The sequence below is a fragment of the Macrosteles quadrilineatus genome, unplaced genomic scaffold, assembly GCF_028750875.1.
Source record: "Macrosteles quadrilineatus isolate MER2022 unplaced genomic scaffold, UCM_ALF_1.0 Scaffold_4__1_contigs__length_99947679, whole genome shotgun sequence".
In the NCBI taxonomy this organism is placed as follows: domain Eukaryota; kingdom Metazoa; phylum Arthropoda; class Insecta; order Hemiptera; family Cicadellidae; genus Macrosteles; species Macrosteles quadrilineatus.
Window position 1 is genome coordinate 4,742,633 of NW_026542597.1, and position 19,067 is coordinate 4,761,699.

Consider the following 19,067-nt stretch of genomic DNA (forward strand, 5'->3'; position numbering starts at 1 on the left):
TTTTGCTGGCCATGCCAGCTGTCATCGTAATTTGGGGACCAAGCAGGTTTTTACAGGCCGGGGCGCAAAATCGGCTGTCCGCTTACTTACTTAAAACATGAATGCATTTGAAATACACAATCAAACAAAATCCATAGCATTGCAATAGAATTGTGTTATTGTCTCGACTTCGTCTTGAACTTAAAAACTATCTCGAGCCGGCAAAACCTCATTTTTGGCCCTAGGTACAAAATATACTATTTAGTTCAAACTTTATTTCCCTTATTATTGTTATGATTCATTTTGATAATATCACGCTTTGTGACACTATCAAACTCAATTATGTTGTTCTGAATTTATATTCATTATTTCAAATGTGTGGAAATTTTGTCCGTGTCATTGTACATAATAATTACAAATTGTTTAGAAAAATGACTGCAATATGATAGATTTTGGTTTTACTTTTGAAAGGAGCACCAGGCTTACGTATACGTCGGTGGGTCTTCTTAATAGGAAATACATTTATATTTACACACACTAATAACATGTATCTGTTTGTATCCAATTGGTGAGCAGACTCGCCCACTGTACAGTCAAGCCTGTTCTTCCCATCGAAATAAAAAATCAACCGAGCCTTTTAAACAAAGAATTACGGTTATGTGAGTTAGGTTTAATTAATCAGTGCACATTCTTCACTTCATTAAAGGCTTTAAGCTGGGTTTTCCTAGGCGCGGAAGCGGAGAGAGGAACGCGGAGAGCGGAATTGAAATTAACATGGCATTCCGCTCCGCTTCTAGGAAAACAGTAACATTAAATTGCCTAAGACAAGTGGAGTCCGCTCTCCGCGTTCCTCTCTCCGCTCGCCGATTCCGCGCCTAGGAAAACCCGGCTTTAGCCCAAGTCAGTGTACACTATAGAAGATAAACAAAATTGAGTTTTTATTCAAATGTACACTTTATATTCCTAGCCAAATGTTGTGTATAATAAACTAAAAATAATAAAAATACTAGTAAACTTGTAGATCAAATGTTGGTAAACTTTCGGTGTAGCGGAATTTTATCCCCCTGGAATTTTACACCCTGAGCAAAACTGACGTTACAAACCAGGGGGTATAATTCCGGCTGCGAACTTTTGAGTTGCACAATATCAGTTCAATATATTAAAGGTGGAATTAAAGGTATATTTTCACGTTTGTGAATTTAATCAGAACACATCAATTTATAAAACCGAGACTGTACGGGCTGGAATTTTACGCCCTTTTTGAGGTCAGCTCAAAATGTATAACCCGGATTTTTACCCCCAGAATTATACCACCTGGCCAGATATAGAATTTAGTGAAAATAATTAATTTTCTTCTTTCAGTTTTAATTTAATGGTAAACATTTTATTATTAAGTAGGTAGCCTATCTTTGTAACCTCAACTAATGAAAGAGGTTTTGCATTTTAATTTAGAGATTTGAGCTTCAGGATTTGACTTTTGAGGCCAACTGTTGGTCAATATGTATACAAACAAACTGAGTAGTCCATATGAATAATAATTATTTCGAACATTTGTTTAACGACCGTGGAAAAACAATTTCCCTCGTTTGTGTTTTAACAATAACAAAATATGCCTCATTATTTCTTCAGGCACAAACCATGAGCTATTGATAGTTAGTACCGTACTAAAAAGGACATCGAAAGACCTGTTGTAAAATGTAGTTGTAGGCATCCGGTACAAAGTATTGATACATAGTATGAAGAAAAGACATTGTGCTATAAATAACTTCTTGATCAGCATTGTACGTGTTATTAAATTTACGGAAAGTAAATAAAAGAAACGTCTTATAACACTTAAAACATATATTTACGCTTATACTGTTACTCACAAGACGGTAAATATACAAAATACCATATTTTTGTATATTTACCGTCTTGTGAGTAACAGTATAAGCGTAAATATATGTTTTAAGTGTTATAAGACGTTTCTTTTATTTACTTTCCGTATTGTGCTATAGTACAACAGAAACAAAATAAATTGTTTTTCTACGGCCGTATAATAAATCGTTTAAGAAATGTTTACCCAATTATTATTCAAATGGGCTACTCAGTTTGTTTACATACATATTAACTCTAACGGTTTGCCCAAAAAGTCGAATCCCGAAACTCAAATATCAGAATCAAACAGCGAAATATGTTTACTTAGTTGAGGTTACAAATAAATTAAGATATGCTATTTAATAATAAAATGTTCAATATCAATCAAAACTAAAAATAAAAAAAAAAATATTTAATTCACTAATTTCTATATTTGCACAGTGGGTTAAATTCTGGGCCGTACATCTTCAGTTGCCTAAATGCTAGTTATTTAGTAAGTACCTATAAACAGGGGGTAAAATTCTGGTTTTTATTGCTATAATCTAATTTATGACATTCTGTCTATTTTTATTATACTCCCAAATCTGCGTGGATAAAATTCTGCCCGCGAACAAGCTTTAGAGAGCTCAGGTTACTATGTCTTACCTACTGACGTCTGCTTTGACCAGGGGGTAAAATTCCAGGGGAATAAAATTCCAGCGACCCAAATTTTCTTCATAGGTCATATCTATCCATCTATCTATCCAACTATCTTAATCTATCTATATACTATTATAAAATTGAGGTGGTGTCTGTCTGTCCGGCTGCCACGACTAAAATACTAAACCATTACGGCCCAAATTAAGCACAAAGATTGTTCACATACCTAGGAATGTCATAGGACTATTCACTTCCCTGAGTTCCTCTCGGGCTCCGTCCCTTGGATGTCCAAAGTTTTGAGGTGAGGTTATCAAAAGTAAATATTAATAATTGTAATTGGTCTCCATGGAAGCACGAGAAAATTCACAATATTTGTTTACCCTTTTTTTGACACTTCAATGTAAACAGTTAGAACTGCTAAATGCTTATTTCATACTTTTTTGTAAAAATTTGGTGGCTTTTTCTTTATAAATTCGATCTACTTAACAAGTGTTTGGATTAGGCGGAATAGTACACCTTTCTGTTGAGAAGCTCAAATATGTGACCCTTACATTGTAAAATTTCAATCTTAGAAAAAATCTAATGGATGTTTCTTCATTTTTATAGCCTGAAATGGTTTGCAATCGTTATTTGTGTAACTAGTGGGCGAAGTGGCACTTTGCTGCACATGAGAGACATGTTTACGCACAATCCGTAGGCAAGTGTGGAAAGTTTCTCGAGAGTAGCAAATGCAGTTTGCACCTGTGTTACACATTATACTTTTCCTACAGTTACTATAAATCATATAAATAATTAGTCTCTAAAATATGTACAACACGTTTTTATGTTAAGTTAAATCCAAACATTGAACAAATTGGGAAACACTGCACTATCTGATCATAGTCGTAACACAGTATCTTTAAGTGATGCCAACTTATTTTCAAGCTTACACACACCTGCCTAATAAAAACACCATTGTGTGTTGTTTGGTTGGAATACTGGAGTGTGGAAGAAAAAGTTCAGCAAAAGTAAAAAGAGTGCGGCAAAAGTAAGTAAATGCAGCAATTATGAACTTTCTGTGCTATAATCACTGCAAGGAAAGCCACTTTGTCAGATGACTGTATGAAAACAAATTATTTAAGAGTTTTAAAATAAAAAAGTCTTATTATGGATAATTTGAATGGGATTATGGTTTCAGAACCAGTTGAAGAAGATTCAATCCCTGCAATGCAGCCTGAACCGGTTTCTACAGTAGAAATATCATCCACTGAGGTAGTGGAGGAAGTGGACAGTAGCAGCATTAGCCTAGGAGAGATAAAAGAAGAAATTCCTGAGGAAAAGGAAGAAAATAACGTGGAAATGGAAGAGCCAGATATGTCCGGTAATTTAATCTAGTTTGCTTGTAATTAAATAGAAGTAATTTTTTAATAAAAACGTCATTCTCAAATTAAATTGACAAAAAAATACTTTAGTTTGTTGGAATAGGCTATTGGTTAAATTTAGTAGAGCATTGGATGAGCAAATTTAAATGGATTTATATTTCGTACTAGAGTGGGACATGATTTTGTATACCTTTAGGAGTTCAATGTTTACAAAATTTATATTTTTATCTTTTACTGTCCCTACATTTGCGCTTGCAAAGGAAGATAAACATTAGCTCATACATATAGCCTACATATTATTATAAAGATAAAAGTACAGTAATAACTTTTTTATCAAGCCAAAAATGACATAAGTTTTAAATACATTTTCAATTGAAAATAGGCTATAAAATTCATTTATTTCAGCCAAATGGATTGAAATAACCTGAAAGTGGATTGATATTTATTTATATTATCTATCTAAAACAAGATGAGTGAAACTATAGGAATATTATATTTATATAATTATACATAAAAAAATTATTGAAATACAAATACTCAAGGACGCTGTACAAAAGATAGGCTACTGCATAGCTGGTGTGCTGTTCAATGCATAACATTTTCATTTATATAATGTTCCAAGGTACCCACCATCCTAAAAGTTAACACTGCAAATTGAATCAACTCGGCTATATTTTATCAATTTTTATTCAGGCCTACGTTATAAAACCTCTACCGCATAATTTAAATAATATAAAATAGTTTCTGTATCAAATAAGTTGTGTTTAAAATGTTAACTATCTCATCATTGAACATCTAATGACTAAATAAAGTATTTAATATTATTTATCTATTACATCCCCTGATTATAATGTCGGGTTTATAATCAAAGGTTCCACCATTGACTATAAATACATATAATGAATCAATTATAACCAATAGTTCTAATTTTGCCCCAGTACCCTATTCTGTCCACTGTATTCACTCAAAAGAACAAAGAAACACAATTTTTGTTTGTTATACTTAACTAACTTTTTTGGTTGGCCTTAAAAGAAACTCTGTTATCTACCTTAATTAATTGTTGCTTATTGTTTCTTCTTAGATTAAAGATTGCGCTTCGATTCTGCCATTCTGAAATTCTCGCTTAATACTTGTTCACTCACGCACCCCTAATTTTATACAGAGTATTCATTTCATTCATGTAGATTCTCTAAATACAACGTCTTACATTTAGCCACTTATCCATCCCAATTTCTACTTGTTTGCTCAAACTTAAACCATATTTGATGTCTTTCAGGTATACATATGCAAGAGGTGGAAGTAGAGATGACAACAGATGGAGACAAACCCTCAGTGGAAGTAGCTAGAACTGAGAATGAGGTTGGTTGATTATTTATTGAGGGTCTGTTGGGCCAAACCTGTTTACTTCAGGTTGGGTAAAAAATTCTTGGTTTGGAAAGAATTTATCTAAAAACTATAAGTTTTTGAACTACAATATACTTATAAAGTATAAAATAATTTAAATTGTCTCTTGAGATTGCACATGGAGTCATGAAAGTCTCGTAAGGTTGCAGCAAAAGCAATAGCGTCCTCTGTGGTTACAGTAAAATCTACAAAATTTGATCATACAATCTTAGCAGACACTTAAAGAGTCTTCATCACCCTCGGTGTAGTTGCGTTTTGGGCATTATGGCCTGGGGGGGGGGGGGGGGGGTGGGGGAAGGTGTTGAGGACAGACGGGTTGCGTGGGGTCATTATGCACTTCTTTCTGAAAACATCGTAAACACACGACTATTAAATTCAAATTGACCCATTGGTAATTAATTAATCTGCCGCCTGAGCCAAGTTTTGTAAAAGGCTAGTAGCGCAGTAGCTTCCGACAAACCATGTTAATTTCGTCCCCCATTTCGTCGTTTTTCAACAGATGTTCTTGTAATTTGGCATCAATGTAGTTGAATATTAGAGCTCTTTTACCTAAAAAAAATCAAAATGAAAAAAATAATTAGTTTAACAGTGTTTAAAAGTGACCCAATTTACATTATTTTTCTGTACTTCTTATACTATTGATTTTCTTGTATATTATCATGTATGAGGGCCCTAGAACCAACATTAATCTTCAAGGGGAAAAAGTTTTAACATTATATCTTTACACATTCCATCTGGAGCAAGGGTCATAATCCAAGGCAGGTTTTTATTGTTTTCGTAGGGTTGAAGAAGACCCTTGATCTAACTAAATTTATCACTTTGATACAGAAAATTCATAAAATTCCAATGAAATATTCTGTTAGTCCAGTCCATTTATTTATGATGATATCATTTAAACTAAAAACTATAGTTCGGCCGCTAAGAAAGCGACCTCCTCCAGCATTGGTTTAGCATTAGCGCGCAGGTCGTTTTCTAAGCGGCCGAACTATAAGTTTTTTACTTTTTTTATATGGATATCGCAGAGGAGTAATATATATGTATTCTATAGTCATATTTTGTTGCAAAGAAGGGGTGGGAAAACTAACTTGATCTTGATACAGATATACCAATTGTATTTGAGTCCTTATACTGTGTGGAACAAATTTTTACCAACAAATGGAATATTTTATTTAGAGTTCATTGTTATAAAGTAGCGATTAAAAACTTGGTATTACAAGGTGGATTGGCCAACGGTACGTTCAGAGTGCAGGCAGATTCAGATTCAGAATCAGATTCAGATTTTCGGCGCTTGGTTAATCTGAGTCAGATATTTTGTTGGTGGCCACAGTGGAAGCAGAAAATACCCCGCCGCTACTGACTTGGTTAGCAAAGAAGCATGTTAGTCGTTGTTATGAAATTGTCTGATTAGGAATTGAGGTGTAAAATTACAACGTCTTAAACTGTTGTGAAGTTACGGCTAGTGAAAAATGGATTTCATATCTAGAATTGATAAAGCTTCTTTCTATATGCGTTGAATGGAGCCCAAAACCACAGAAACTTGTTATTAAATTTGGACATCGTATTGTTAGAAACTTTTGTTACCTAGACAAAAAAAAAAACAATTTTCGTGAAGAGTGGTTAGTGCTAACCCTAAAAGTAAGGATGAAAAAATAAAATACTTTACTATAAAAACTAAAATTTATTTATTCAAATAGCATGCGTACAAGCAAAATCTGAATCGGAATCTGAAACCAGAATGAAGAATTCATTCCAGTAAGCAGGTGCCTGCTCGCCGGCTCGAAAACCGGCGGCCACTATGGACACTTCGATTTAAATGCAATTGCCATTCCTGCGCCAAAAATCTGAATCTGAATCAACACGCACTCTGGACGTACTGTAAGCTCTTGTCACTCTGAATTATTTCTTCGTTCTAATTTCATAAATTATTTGAAATAAGTGGTGTTTACAAATTTCATCCCGAGCAATGTATTTTGGCTTTTAATTAATTCAACTAAAGTAAAATGTGTTAAAAATAGGAATCTCACAAGCATTTGATAAACCCCAGAACAATTATTCCTGCAGAGCTAAGTTTATTCATAAAAACTGTATTCATTATCTGTAAACTTTTATTAAGTGGCAACAGTTTTGTAAAGTTTAAAAAAATTGCATTTTTCTTTGTTTGACCAGGAGCAGGATGGAGAGCAGGAGCAGAAGTCATTGACCAACCTACAAGACGCTGGCACCATGGAGGAGCAGCAGTCCATCACGGAGCTGGACAGTCAGACAGTCGACATGATTGTAGGGGTCAGTATTGTACAGTTCTACAACCTTGAATGTTTCTGTGTTTGGCCAGGAGCAGGATGGAGAGCAGGAGCAGAAGTCATTGACCAACCTACAAGACGCTGACACCATGGAGGAGCAGTCCATCACGGAGCTGGACAGTCAGACAGTCGACATGATTGTAGGGGTCAGTATTGTACAGTTCTACAACCTTGAATTTTTCTTTGTTTGGCCAGGAGCAGGATGGAGAGCAGGAGCAGAAGTCATTGACCAACCTACAAGACGCTGAGACCATGGAGGAGCAGCAGTCCATCACAGAGCTGGACAGTCAGACAGTCAACATGATTGTAGGGGTCAGTATTGTACAGTTCTACAACCTTGAATGTTTCTTTGTTTGACCAGGAGCAGGATGGAGAGCAGGAGCAGAAGTCATTGACCAACCTACAAGACGCTGACACCATGGAGGAGCAGCAGTCCATCACGGAGCTGGACAGTCAGACAGTCGACATGATTGTAGGGGTCAGTATTGTACAGTTCTACAACCTTGAATGTTTCTGTGTTTGACCAGGAGCAGGATGCAGAGCAGGAGCAGAAGTCATTGACCAACCTACAAGACGCTGACACCATGGAGGAGCAGCAGTCCATCACGGAGCTGGACAGTCAGACAGTCAACATGATTGTAGGGGTCAGTATTGTACAGTTCTACAACCTTGAATGTTTCTGTGTTTGACCAGGAGCAGGATGGAGAGCAGGAGCAGAAGTCATTGACCAACCTACAAGACGCTGACACCATGGAGGAGCAGCAGTCCATCACTGAACTGGACAGTCAGACAGTCGACATGATTGTAGGGGTCAGTATTGTACAGTTCTACAACCTTGAATGTTTCTGTGTTTGACCAGGAGCAGGATGGAGAGCAGGAGCAGAAGTCATTGACCAACCTACAAGACTCTGACACCATGGAGGAGCAGCAGTCCATCACAGATCTGGACAGTCAGACAGTCGACATGATTGTAGGGGTCAGTATTGTACAGTTCTACAACCTTGAATGTTTCTTTGTTTGGCCAGGAGCAGGATGGAGAGCAGGAACAGAAGTCATTGACCAACCTACAAGACGCTGACACCATGGAGGAACAGCAGTCCATCACTGACCTGGACAGTCAGACAGTCGACATGATTGTAGGGGTCAGTATTGTACAGTTCTACAACCTTGAATGTTTCTGTGTTTGACCAGGAGCAGGATGGAGAGCAGGAACAGAAGTCATTGACCAACCTACAAGACGCTGACACCATGGAGGAACAGCAGTCCATCACTGACCTGGACAGTCAGACAGTCGACATGATTGTAGGGGTCAGTATTGTACAGTTCTACAACCTTGAATGTTTCTGTGGTTGACAAGGAGCAGTCGTCAATGACCAACCTACACAACTCTGACACTATGGGGGAGCAACATTCCATCACTGACCTGGACAGTCAGACAGTCGACATGATTGTAGGGGTCAGTATTGTACAGTTCTACAACCTTGAATGTTTCTGTGGTTGACCAGGAGCAGTCGTCAATGACCAACCTACACAACTCTGACACTATGGGGGAGCAACAATCCATTACTGACCTGGACAGTCAGACAGTCGACATGATTGTAGGGGTTAGTAATGTAGAGTTCTATAACATTCAATGTTTCTGTGGTTGACCAGGAGAAGTCGTCAATGACCAACCTACACAACTCTGACACTATGGGGGAGCAACAATCCATTACTGACCTGGACAGTCAGACAGTCGACATGATTGTAGGGGTTAGTAATGTAGAGTTCTATAACATTCAATGTTTCTGTGGTTGACCAGGAGGAGTCGTCAATGACCAACCTACACAACTCTGACACTATGGGGGAGCAACATTCCATCACTGACATGGACAGTCAGTTGGTCAATATGATAGTGTCTGGTGGTTGGGTCAGTATTGTAGAGTTCTATAACATTCAATGTTTCTGCTTTTGAATAGGAGCAGGACGGACAGGACGGAGAGCAGGAGCAGTCGTCATTGACCAACTTACAAGACTCTGACACCATGGAGGAGCAACAGTCCATCACTGAACTGGACAGTCAGACAGTCAACATGATCGTGGCTGGTGGTGGGGTCAGTATTGTTTGCCTTGGCACATGTTTACAAATACTTCTATATTGGTTTATCTTCCTCAATGATAAGCTAAAGATTGTTTCAAATTTATTTTTATCCGGTTGATGTAGATTGAGTGGTTTTGTTTACCACTAGTGTATATAGCTCGTGACATCTAAGCTGGCACTTGGCCGATTGCTACTAGTACCTATGTCAACTCAAAAACATTATGTCCCGTCATGCGGGTTGCATCAACTGTCCTAGCGAGCCATATAAAGGCGCTCAAGTACAAAATACAAGGGGAGTCAACCCAGTGAGGCAGCGGAAATGTTTGCAGTCCGGTCATTTCTCTACCTCCACCCTCCTCCCGCCAACACTGCCCGCGCTAGGCCAAGTGCCAGCTTAGGTGTCACGAGCTGTACATGTTGCTCGATTTCTATCAATTGCAAAGTATTACAGGAGTTATTTGAAAACGAATAACACTGATAATTTCCGATAAGCTTAAAAGAGTCAACTAAAAGATTATTTAACTAATGACAATACTAACAATGTCCATGACAGTTCGATAAAGCCTAATCAACATTTCTTGTCATTTTTTTTTTATTTTATCATTATTCAAAAACTGATCTTTTTTAGTGTTTCCTACAATTTGCTTTCCATTCATAGCCGCATTAGGGTAGACTTTCACATCTGTTGTCAAAAACAACCGAATAAAAATATTGATCAATATATAGATTATTCGATATATCGATTATTTGATTTGATATATGCAACCTTGAAGCTATATTCAGACTTGCACCACTTCCCTTAAGGGCCTGGGGAAGGGGATTCCAATCGCAAAACAATGATACAATGTTGTTTATCGGAAATTCCTTCTCCGGTTTGACAATTATTTAGCATTGATTTTGTATAATTTAGTAGGGACCAGGAGAAATATTCAATATTGATTTGCTTTTTTACATCAAAATACAACATTGCACAATCGTGATATTTTAGGTCATTGACCAATGATGAATGACCTTTATTACGCATCTGTTAGTGCTTTTTCAGAAGAGAAACACGTTGATAATTAAAAATAATATATGTTCCCGTGGTTGAAAACAATGATTATGTACACCTATACAAACATTAGATAACTCATACAGATAACAAGATAAAAACACTTTATTCTTTCTCTTTATTCTTGAATTATTTCTTGGGTTTACTTCTTTCATCCAAGCATTCAACAAGTTGCCATGCTTACTATACTAATCACCTAATTAGCTTCATGTGGTGCTTGGAACAACTATTTTAGATACGAGATCCAGAGATCTTGTATCGTAATAAAGTAAAAGTTTTTTACTCCAGTGCGTTACGAGATCTATTTATCCTGTTTATTTCATGTTTACTAGTTGCTTTTAATTGTGATGTTTTAGGTAATATCTGTTAGTCACGACACTTCAGGTGAACACTTAGAAGAGGTTACATCTTCAGACATACAACACAAAGAAGATTCCGAGGCTGCTGTAAGTTTTAAAACACATTTTCTAGCTTGCAAGTAAGAGACCATAAATGTAAGACAGATAATTTTAGGAGGGGTTCGCAGAGTGGGCTTACAGAAAGGGGACTTAGTAGATTCAAAGGATTTGCTCAATTAATTTAACTTTACAACAGAAGGAAAATACAATTTGAATTTATATAGACATAGCTCTCGCTACTTAATGTATGAAATGACAGAACTATTTCAAATGGATGGTAAATTATGTGGTTGAATCGTTGTATCCGTTATTGTTACATTTTCTAGGAATGGACAGGAATTTTATTTTCTTGATTTTTAGGACGAGACAGAGCAAGATTATTTTACTGTGCAACAAAGGGTTTGTATTAAAATCTTGAGCTAACATTCTTCCAGATAGCAATAATGACATGACAAACACATCAATTTAGAGTCTTTGTGGGACTGTTCCATAAAAATAAAATAATAATGGATAACAATGTACAGACAACAAAAACTGTTAGCTTAAAAACACTTCATACTGGGTGCAATTAAACTATGAAACATCAGTCATATTATAAAACATAGCTAGCGTCTAACCAAGCCATATTTAAATCGACTATCACTGCATTTTTTTATATGTGTTAAGCTCAAGCTCTTGTATGGTTACCAGTAAAAGCAGGACTAGCGTTAGTAATTGTAAATGTAATGTGTACCTTATCTATCAACATGTCATTATCACTATAATTCTTGATTGTTGCATCATCGTGAACATCTCTATAGTTGGCGACACCATCATCAACATCGTTAACATGTCTCACAGCCATGGGATCATTGACACTTTGTCTCGCGGTCACAGACCAATTGTGGTGCCATTGCCAATATGTATCGGGGTCCAAAAATATCCGTCCATCCCTTCTTTGTTCACAAGCAATGGATGATAAGTGATAAAGAACAGGAGTGATATTGCTCAAGTGCTCACATAACTAGATATACTGTACAAAATAATTGTTGATTAAGAATGTGCAATAAGTTATTTTAACCCCTCACAAGGCCAGGGCAAGACAAAAGTGGCGACACAGCAGTCCTGGCCTTAGGAGAAATTCTTGTGAAACGTCTGCGTTATGCTAATGTTTAAATATTTTTAATGTTATTATTATTGTGACTAGTAGGCCGGTGAATGCTGAGTTGCCACATTGTTGGTTGCGACCTTTTATTGAAGGATGCTATTATTTTTTGCATGGCATTAATTTTTCATGACTGATATAGTAGAATCTTGCCCAATATTTTACTGTCTCTTGATTTAGATATGGGTTTTGTTCTGTTGAACATTTTAGATTTTATTCTATAACTAAACTTTAACTCTTAGTCTAAAACATTGAATTGTATGTCAACAATTATTTTTTTCAGTGATAAATCATTCAAAAAAGGATATGACATTCGCAGTTTTTTTTTCCAAACCAAAGATTTTTTTTTTGGGCAAACTATCATAGAATTATAATTTACACACTGTAACATTAGTTGTACAACCCCTTTGTAGGCCTACACATTTCATTCTAGGGCTTTGTCTTATTGCCATTAACAGCTCCTCTTCCATACAGGCACACTTCAATCATTGATTTAATCTGTATTTTTAAACATGTAGCCACTGACTATTTACTATTTGTTTGTCTGTAGGAATCGTTGGACGGAGCCAGTGACAATGGAGAGATCAAAGAGACAGAGGCAGAGGTGGACAACTTCATCATCGGACCAGAGACTCCCAAGAACAACTATGTGGTTCAGCTGCTGTATTCCACTCCCGACAACTCCATGGAGGAAGAATCCAAGACGCCGGAAGTGAAGCGATCGCCAAAAACAGTGAGTAGTCTACCTTACTCTAGGATTTTCAATTCAGAGATAGAAAATGTGCCCAGTCGTCTAGGCAGGCATTCAATAGTAAGAGGCAGACAACTAGTGGGCGTAGTCATGGATTATAGACAGGACGAGAATGTAATGTTAAGGTTGTAGCCAAATTTTGAATAAAAATGATGTAATTTATTTGATCTACTTACATAGGGTGCTGATATCAATTATTGATTTGTGATGAATATTGAATTCTAAATATTCAAGCTAAACTGAAAGGACAACTTTCCATAAACCCCAGCATCTTTGATATCATATCAACTATCACAGTAAATAAAAAAAAATTATAAAAAAAATCAACAATAAAAATAATAATAAAAAAAATAATCAATAGTAAAATAATCAAGGGGGAAAATATAGCTTTTGACTAGTGATGTGTCGATATAAAAATTTATCGATTCTCGATACCGATACTGATACCTGAAAGATTAATTCTCAATTTTCGGTACCGATAGCACTTTTAAACATATTCAATATGGTTTTATTATTAATAGTTTGTGCCACAACATCAATATTTGATCGTTTATTTATTGGTTATTGCTGTAAATCTGATAATTGTCTCTGTAGCCTGGAGGGGCCGTGCTGGAAGTGGGAGGCGAGATGGTCAGTCTAGGAGGGGCTGTGGTGGTGGAGGAAGAAGTAGACACTACAGTACATGAGGTGGAGGTTCTAGTGTCTGATCTAGACAATACAGGTTAGTGTCTAGCCTTCATATTCTGTATAGGCCTACAGGGTGTCTCAAACATTTGTGGCTGACTATACGGGGCCCTTTTCCTTATTTTTTTATTGTTTTGAGACTTGAGATTCGGTTTTGACACATCACTACAGGGCCCAATTGTACATACCTAAATAAGTTAAGGATTTCCAGTAATTTTTTTACATTTTGGAATAACTTATCCATAATCTGTCATAAAAGATTCAAAGCATGTTGGTGATATTCGTATGATACTTGATATTCACGGTGGAGTATTTGTTATTAAATGTCTCCAAAAATATTTTTACCTAACTTTATAAACTTTGAAATGGCGGTCTTTTAAAATGTCCTAAGTTTGATAACGAGTCTCTAAATAAAAATTATACACAGTAGCAGATTTAAAAAATAAAATTCATGGTCAAGTGTAATAACACTTTGATATGTGAGAATTGGTTAATAAATAAAAAAGTAATGGCAATTAATCTAATACATAAAAAAAATTCAAAATGGCGGTCTTTATGAACTTTTAAGTAATATCTCTCTAAATCGAGGCTGTTCTATAAATTTCCTTTCCAGAGTTTGTAGAGTTCAGGGTTCATTGATCACTTTAGGCCAATATGGACATCTAATTTATTTCACAAAAAATCATCTTAGTATATCAAAACTTAAATTTATTTACATTTGTTTTACTGTCAGAAGTTGTAAGTGCTATACAATCTTGTATAGTTCAGCTAGCATAAATTAGCTTGTCAGCTTCTACTACACAAAAGCTGCCAGTTCCTTGTAATATTCTGATTCAGGACTGGTGATTCAGAGTAGGGAGACAGCTAGCTCAGCTGTTTGGTGTTGCACAACGTCCACGTGCGAGTTACATAATGTCCTCTAGGTGCTACACACTGTGTTTGGTTGTTTGTCATGTAAATAATATTAAATTGTAATTTTGCCTGTTTTGTTGATTGATTATCACTTGGTTTTTGTAGAGATTGTTATTGATTTATTTCTTTAGGCGTTTGCAAGAATCATTAAGAAATATGAACATACCAGGTAAAATTCGTACTATGGTTATCTAGCCTTATTCATTAATTAATTTGTTAATTCTTTCATTCATTCATTTAGACAAAATTGTTACTGATTTTCCTGGTATTGTGTTGTGGAAGCCTACTTTTCATAGCAGATGATTATCTGGTTAGGTCGTTAGGTCCAATTAAAAAAAAAATATTCTTAGATATCTGAATTAAGAATTTGAAATTGGTGTTTTCTTCCAGAGTAGGTGTGTTGCTCTTTCATAAGTGCATTAAGTTTAACTTTTCCTTGGGGAGCACTTTGTGGGGATGATTTTAGCCGACAGCCATTTGGTTTTGTGTGTTTATAGGCATGCACTGTGGATGGGATACTCCCTGGTGTGGATTAACGTCCGCACTAGTGAGTACTACGACTATTCGCAGTACTATCCTGATAATTAGACCAATTCGTATATACCAAGGAAAAAATGTGGTTCGGATTCCACTATAAACTGTAGGTCCCTTAGTTGCCATTAGCTGTTTGGGCTATTAATTAACAGCTGTGTCTAAGGAATGTCGGCCTTAGTCACTAACAAGACTACAAGATCGCGCCACTCATCCTACACTCATCTCCATTCATACTTGGCTTAAAATACCTACACATAGTATGGTTGCCATTTCATAAGAAAGTAAAGTAAAGTATAAGTAGCTTAAATCTGGCTTGAGGACATAAACAACATCTTCCCCCATAAGAATTGTACGTGAATTATATCTTTTATTTCCTTAAGTATTGGTCAACAAATGTTTTCCTGTGTACACAATCCTACCCCAGTTGTTTTACTGTTTAAACCATTAGTATTCTTGTGAGGACCTGAAAATCGCATGATGGACTTGACCTAGTATAGATTTTAAATCTTTAGTTTTGTTTCCAGTCAGCAGCAGTCACAGGATGGAGGTGACGGATGTGAAAGAATCCACCATCTCCAGTACCAGCAGCACTCCAGTCTTGGAGGAGTGTAATGCCATTTCTACACCTGTCACCAGGTAAACATCAGTAGTTTTGTATAAAAATGACATTATGAAGCTGCAACTTTTAAGCTACCGTCTTATCAGCTTATCTAAGTCACCAGCTATGACTGTAATGACAACAGGCTGTGAGGCTTGGTAAGTTTAACAAGACGGAGGGTCTTGTTAAATTCCAGGATCCTCTAAAGACGGAGGTGCTTGTTGAAACAAAACCTTTCTATACAGGCTTCTGGAATCAAACGGTCTGTTTGAGCTGTCAAGCTGTTGACAGATCCAGCTTCTAAAACTGTTTCACTTGGTTGAAGTAGCAATTGTCACTACTTTCACCTAAATTAAAGGATTTACACTTTTCCTACATAGCCTAAGTTAAAGGGTTTACACTTTTCTTGCATATATTAACTGGAGTAAGGTCTTAAACTGGATCAAGTTTGTGTTAGTAGTAGCATAATAATAATGAATTATTTTAATGGAAACATTACACTGACTGATACAAAATTAATAAAAAAAAACTTAAGTAGACCGCATGAAAACAACCTGATAGAAATTTTAGATTTTTGTTACAGCTATCGTAATTCGACAGCAATAAGCAACACTGATTCAAATACCAACAAATTGTTTCCCTGTAGTCTGCTTTAGTGTAAGTTATAAATTTATATCTTTTATACTGAAAATGTTTTGTTATTTTCAAGTAAATATGAAAGTGAGGTTGAAGTGAAAACTGAAGAAGATAAACATTCAAAAGACAGCCCTTCCACATCCTACCAAATGACTGCAAAAATTATTGTAAGTACCCTAAAACTTGGCTAGAAACAAAAAAAGATAAATGTTAGGTTAGATTATGCTCTAGAACGCATTCTATGATAGAATAATGTGGGCGTTATCAAACACAATGTGTCATATTAATTATTTAGATCTAGGGGTTGATTTCAAATACTAGTTAGGAACAGTCTAACCTTGATATAACGAACCTCGATACAACGAATTCCTTGACATAACGAATTTTTTTAAATCCCCTAGAACTCTCCATAAGACACAATGTATATTTTACCTCTACATAACGAACAAACCATAACAACGACCTTGATTTAACGAATTTTTCGCGATTTCGGCTAAAATAAGACACCTCAATATAGCGAATTTATCATTGTCAGAACCTCTACATTGCGAATTTAACCTCTGCATAACGAATTGTCTACGTCTTTCCCTCGATATAACAAATCCCCCACCCCATTATTGTTTTTGAAAAATCTGTTTCTTTATCAAATGAAATGGATAAGTGACGTCATCGCTTGCGCTAACATTCGTCTGCTCCGTTTTACACTTCTCTGTCTGCTGTCGCTGCGCGCAGTTATGTTGCAACTGAGAACTGATTTCATTCACTGAAGACTGATGACGACGTAATGTTTAGTAAGCTGTGATTGGGCGATAAGTAGCTCAGGTGAATTGTATAATTTTTGGATAAAGAGAAACCCAAGAAAGAATATAAAAACAAAACCAAAGAGAAAGAATAGCAACATCGTTATTTTAACATTCCTTTTTCGAGAGTTTTTATTATCTAAGTTGGCTATGATTATACACTTTTATAATGACTTATCTAATAATTTATTCTTTTCAATACGATTTGTTTCAACTAGCAACACCAATGCTATAGTTAATGATTATTATTGACATTCCTCTGTTGTGATAAATCAGTACAGTACTGTACTGTAAGTAGCCTACCGGCCTATCACGATCAGTAGCTTACAAAACTTTCTACTACTGTTTTGTTTTGTTCTTTACATGGTTTATGACTACGCAATACAGTGTTTGGCTAGGTTTTAGGAGGGTTAGAACAAGCTGTGATTTTAAACTTACAGTTTTTAACCTGTACCAAGGTCAATGCCATTTTCATGATTGCGCAATATTCAAGATCCCTCCCCTTTTTTATGCCGGATAATTTAGGTTCTACTGTACAATGTAAACACTGTACTGCAAAGTATTGTAGCATATGCTACTGTACTTTAATTGTGTTTTAATGATGTCTAATCCCGGCCTATATTGACCGACGCTGGTTCTGAACCTCGACTACGCGAAATTCCTGCAAACATAACCTGCTATATAACGAACCTCGTTTAAACGAAATCCTTGATATAACGAATATTCAGTTCGGTCCCTTCAGATTCGTTATACTGAGGTTGGACTGTAGTTGATTTTTGGTTCCACCTGATCTGAATTGATACTTCATTTTCCTTGATTTTGGCTATCTGTGTGATTGGGAAATATACAGAGAATAAAATACAGGCTTCAGTAAAGAATTTTTGTAAGTTGGTAAGAACGATAAAAATATATTCCTTGTTTAATTTGCGAACTCCTTTATCAAATAGACGTAAACAAAGTCTGCAAACTGATATCATAACCCTACTGAAATGAAGTATGATTGCAATTAGGAATTGGTAGATAGTTGATATCACTGGCTTGGACATTGGTAGGCAACTAAGAATCAATCCCTAAGTGTCAATACTGATACCAATATTTAACAGTTCATGAACAAAATTTGAATTTGGGATTTGATACACAAAATATGGCAATCAAATTGTTTGCAAAAAGTTGCTGCATCTAGAATCAATGAAAACAAGGTCAGCAATATATTTACTTGTGTTAACACAAACAAAACACCGTTAGCACATTCCAACAACATTGGAGAATTAACAAAGCGTCAATTCAAAACTAACAATTTTATAGTCGAAAGTCAATTAGTTAGTATCAAGCAATTAATTACACTACTAAATTAACTAAAAGTTATACTTAATTCCGAACAAAAATAGTAGGCCTACAGTAATGTTTAAGCAATTTTGTTTTGTCTTTACCCATTCTGTTTACAGTAAGTCCCTACTAGTTATACTTGATATTTCACTGTGTTATTTTCTCATTGTATCCTGTCTTGTGCAGGAGTCCAAGCCTGCCTCGCCTTGTGTGGAGGAGGAAGACGCAGGCAAGAGACCCAGCAAGAAGCGTCTCATCAGCGGCAGTGTGTGTTCTGATTCTAAACCTAGCAGCCCTGCTCCTCAGTTGCTGTATGTAGTATACTCATTGTATCTAACTGTTCCGTTTTGCAAAGGAAACAGTTTTTAATTTTTTTAGCCTAGTACTGCTCTACCCGGTTCCAGAATGTTCAATTAACATGGAAAAAACAGTTTCCAACCTATAGATAAAACGGAAATGAATGCTGGTAAAGTTATTGTGAATAATACTTTTAAGTTGATCATACACTGTAACAATTTTACAGTGGACTAGCACTTGGGTTCTAAAGTTTAAAAATAAAGGATGTGGTAATAAGCTAAAGACTCTAGTTCAGTAAAATTACTCAGGATTAGCT

General features: G+C 35.9%; 1 protein-coding gene across 1 annotated transcript in view; it reads left to right on the forward strand.

The window, feature by feature from the left end:
* The window catches only part of LOC128992263 (bromodomain-containing protein 8-like), a 42,851-nt gene that overhangs the window by 13,397 nt on the left and 10,387 nt on the right, over positions 1 to 19,067 (forward strand). Inside the window, exons 8-16 of the mRNA XM_054415749.1 lie at positions 3,653 to 3,835; positions 5,113 to 5,195; positions 9,499 to 9,633; positions 11,028 to 11,117; positions 12,764 to 12,946; positions 13,559 to 13,685; positions 15,619 to 15,730; positions 16,402 to 16,495; positions 18,641 to 18,765. Coding sequence (XP_054271724.1) covers positions 3,653 to 3,835; positions 5,113 to 5,195; positions 9,499 to 9,633; positions 11,028 to 11,117; positions 12,764 to 12,946; positions 13,559 to 13,685; positions 15,619 to 15,730; positions 16,402 to 16,495; positions 18,641 to 18,765 — 1,132 coding nt within the window. The remainder of the gene's footprint in view (positions 1 to 3,652; positions 3,836 to 5,112; positions 5,196 to 9,498; positions 9,634 to 11,027; positions 11,118 to 12,763; positions 12,947 to 13,558; positions 13,686 to 15,618; positions 15,731 to 16,401; positions 16,496 to 18,640; positions 18,766 to 19,067) is intronic.